Source organism: Halyomorpha halys, unplaced genomic scaffold (genome assembly GCF_000696795.3).
Source record: "Halyomorpha halys isolate HHAL.00 unplaced genomic scaffold, Hhal_1.1 Scaffold451.1, whole genome shotgun sequence".
Taxonomy (NCBI): Eukaryota; Metazoa; Arthropoda; class Insecta; order Hemiptera; family Pentatomidae; genus Halyomorpha; species Halyomorpha halys.
Genome location: NW_027113598.1, coordinates 302463 through 306181, shown reverse-complemented (window position 1 = coordinate 306181; position 3719 = coordinate 302463). Strand labels below are relative to the sequence as shown.

At 28.6% G+C, this 3719-nt stretch overlaps 1 protein-coding gene across 2 annotated transcripts in view; it reads left to right on the top strand.

Moving 5' to 3' along the window:
* The window catches only part of LOC106682921 (probable phosphorylase b kinase regulatory subunit beta), a gene marked incomplete at both ends in the record, with an annotated part of 37566 nt that overhangs the window by 2057 nt on the left and 31790 nt on the right, over positions 1 to 3719 (top strand). For both annotated transcript variants that reach the window (XM_067051008.1, XM_067051007.1), the window contains 4 exon segments: positions 494 to 690; positions 917 to 1076; positions 2678 to 2875; positions 3544 to 3682. In XM_067051008.1, coding sequence (XP_066907109.1) covers positions 494 to 690; positions 917 to 1076; positions 2678 to 2875; positions 3544 to 3682 — 694 coding nt within the window.

The following is a 3719-nucleotide window of genomic DNA, read 5'->3' as shown; positions in this document are numbered from 1 at the left end:
TATGATAGTTGAAACTAATAGCTAAAATTGCCATGGATACGACCCTTATTCATGAATGAACCATTGATAAAAAAACATCGTTTCCATGACAGTTTCAAATAAAACTAATTTTTGCCCAACTCTGACCACATTATATAGAATACATCAAATACAAAATAAAATGTATTTTATTATATAGATTATAAGCAAATCTGTTATTATTACTGCTTTAATTGAATCATTGTAGTCAAGTTTCGATCACTGTGCTGGCAAATTACAATTATGTTTGTGGGTCTCAAGTTCATATTTAAAAATTTATTTTTTTGATGTTTGTTAAATAAAGAATATTTAGAGTAATCAGATGTAATTAAAATTTGATTTTTTAACTCCCCCTCATAGTGAAGAACAATTTAGACTTTATAAGTGTTTCTCATATCCACCACAGACAGTGCTCATGGTTTCCCATTATCTGAACAATCATCATATTTTTAGTTATAATCTTCATTTATTTCAGATTGATGTGGTTTCATTGTACCTTATATTTTTGGTACAAATGATAACATCAGGCCTACAAATTATATACACACAATCAGAGGTTGCATTCGTACAAAACCTTGTGTATTATGTTGAAAGAGCTTATAGGACTCCAGATTTCGGAATGTGGGAAAGAGGTAGTAAATATAATGATGGAGTTCCTGAAATCCATGCCAGGTAGGAATTCTTTTGTTTCTTTTCATTTTGAACTTATGAATTAAACAATACTAATATATTTTTTGATATTAAGTTTACTTTAGTACCTAGGTTTTTAACGAGTTTTATCAAGAAAAAATAAAAATATTCTACTACCCAGTTTATTGTTTTTTTAATTACATTTCTTTTTTTTTTATTTTTCAAAAAATATCTAGGTTAAAATATAAATTAATATGTTTTATTTTAGTTCTATTGGAATGGCAAAAAGTGCTTTGGAAGCCATTAATGGTTGTAATCTCTTTGGGGATAAAGGTGCTTCCTGGTCAGTGATATATGTTGATATCGACGCTCACAATCGCAACAGGAGCATATTTGAAACTTTACTACCACGTGAATCAAGTTCTAAGGTAACACTTTATTTAATTCATAAAACTATTTAAATTAGAAATTTTAAGTTGGAGTTCTATATATTGTAATATTCAAAAATTATTTAAAATAAAATAAATGGAATTTTATATAGTTTTAACTTAGTTCTCATATCTCAAGTATAGCTTGGGTTCAAAATAAAAGCTTTAATATTAAATAGATAGTAGAATGTTATTTAAATTTTATATCATTTTAGACTCTTTATCTCAGAGCGGGTTTCTAGGCAATGAGGAGGTACATTCAGCTATTAATGACACTTTTTTTTTTAAATACTTTCTATTTATTGATAGATATTACAATCTGCCACACAGTTGTGGGCAATAGGTAATAGTGATGAATGATCACATTTGTAATAAAATAAGAATAAAATAAATAAATGAATGAAAAAAAAAAAATCTCTTAAAATATATACAAATAGAAGAATAAACAAAATGAACATAATCAAACTATGTGTATGAAAAAAAAAAATAATAACTAGAGATTATAGTCCCATTTACACTCTTATACACAATATTTACACAATCGACCTGAGGATCCCTGAGCCCACTCTATCCCCCACGTGTGATGGGTAGAGCAGAGCTCAAAAGATCCCAGCGCATCCCTCTCGCCACATCACTGGTAGTGAGCCAGGGGAGCCTGAGCAAATTAATGACACTGAATTAAATTATTTATTAGCTACCTTTACAAATCTGCTTCAGTTCTATTTTAAGCAACACAACCAATTACTCTGTCTTCTTTATCATCAAACAAACACTCACTAACTTTAAACAAAACATTTTGTCTTCTTTCCCAAAATGCTATTTCTAAAGGTCAACAAAAGATTCTCTTCACCTCTGCTCTCAGGAGACGTCCTCTCACCAGGCGATCCAAAACAAAGAGTCCCTTTTTCTTCTTGGGCGACTCTTTGATGTCTTCTTTTTTCAAGATGGCTACCACCGAGAGTAGCTAAGGGATCTACAGGACATCCTGCTTCTAGGTGATGTCATCCATCTCCCGCCTAAGTAACGATTGACAAAAACCAAGTTTTCTTTCTTCTCTAGGTTTTAGTTCTCAACATCAATTGTAGCACTACGGTTTTGAGTTTTTTCTAATGATGTCCTTTTTGAATAATTATCTTTAAAACTTATTCTTAACTTCTATTTTTTCTTAAATGTATTGTAATTCCAATTATGATGGAAAGTTAAAATAAGTTTTTTAAAATATTTGAATCTGCTCAACATGGCCGAGATTCAACAAACTTTTTGTAAGATAAATGCCGCCATCTATTTGTTTTAAATAACGATCTTTCCACTCCATATTTGACTGAACAAAATTGGTTAGCTTTCTTTTTGGTTTAACAAAGCAAATCAACAATATTGAAATGATATATAAAATAAAAACATATTAAAAACCCTTTATACATAAAAACATACTATTTACTAAAAAAGAGGATATTACAATATATTGAATATATAAATAAATATTATTTAATGTGAAATATTTTTCAGGCAAGTAATTATTAACTATAATAATTAATTTTTTTATATCTCCAAAAAGTTTAAATACAATAATGCACTATATATTTTTTTTAATTTCTTTTTAGGCAGTAGATATATCTTTATTACCAACAGTATCATTCCCTGCTTTCGCAAGTCATGAAGTTCCTCTTGTCAATTGTACAAAACAGCAAATAATCGATAAGTTGAAAGGAGTAAATGGTTTTAAGCGATTTAGTCGGGATGGGTTCAAATGTGTGCTTGAAGATACCAGTCGGCGCTTCTATAAAAATGGAGAAAGTAAGGTGAGTTTTGTCCTGTTCAAATTAAAATGTTTTATAATGGGATGTTAATAGTTGATCGTAGATTGATGTGAGAAGGAGATAGTGGGGGGTGCGGTCAGCAAAGATACACAAATAAATAAAATTTATTTATTTGTGTCGACAGTTCAACCAGAATTACAGGTCTTCATCAGGACTTAAAAAAAGGACATAACAATCTTAATACAGAGAAACATAAAAATAAACAAACTTGGAAATATACAGTAATAGTTGATACTAATAGAAGATAAAATATAATGTTGTAAAGGTAAGAATTATACAAAATAAATGATAAAAAAAATTAAAAAACAAGAGTTCAAGTAAATAAAGAAGTTAACATAATGAAATTTTTTTTAACATTTATTCTGTATAAATCTTACCTCTACAATATTATATTTTGTATTATATTAGTATCAATTGATTATGTATATTTCCAAGTTTTTTTATTATTGTATTGTTATGTTTCTATGCATTAAGATTGTTATCTCACTTTTTGTTTTTTCAGCCCTGATGGAGACCTGAAATTCAGGTGGAAATAAATAAGTTATATTTTATATTGTGTATTTTTGCTGACTGCATTCACGACCATGTTCTCTTCATATTATTTTTGTTTTTTCTTGATTGATCAATTTGTGTTCATTTTATTCTTTAAGGAATTTGAAAATGTCGAATGTGAATGGCCTATCTCTTATATGTTTCTAATTATTGATGGAATGTTTTTCAACATACCAGAACAAGTTCAAGAATATCAAGAGTTGCTTAGCAAAGTCCTCACTAAGGATGAATTTGGAGGTAATTAACCTTATTACTGTAATCATGTTATGTATAT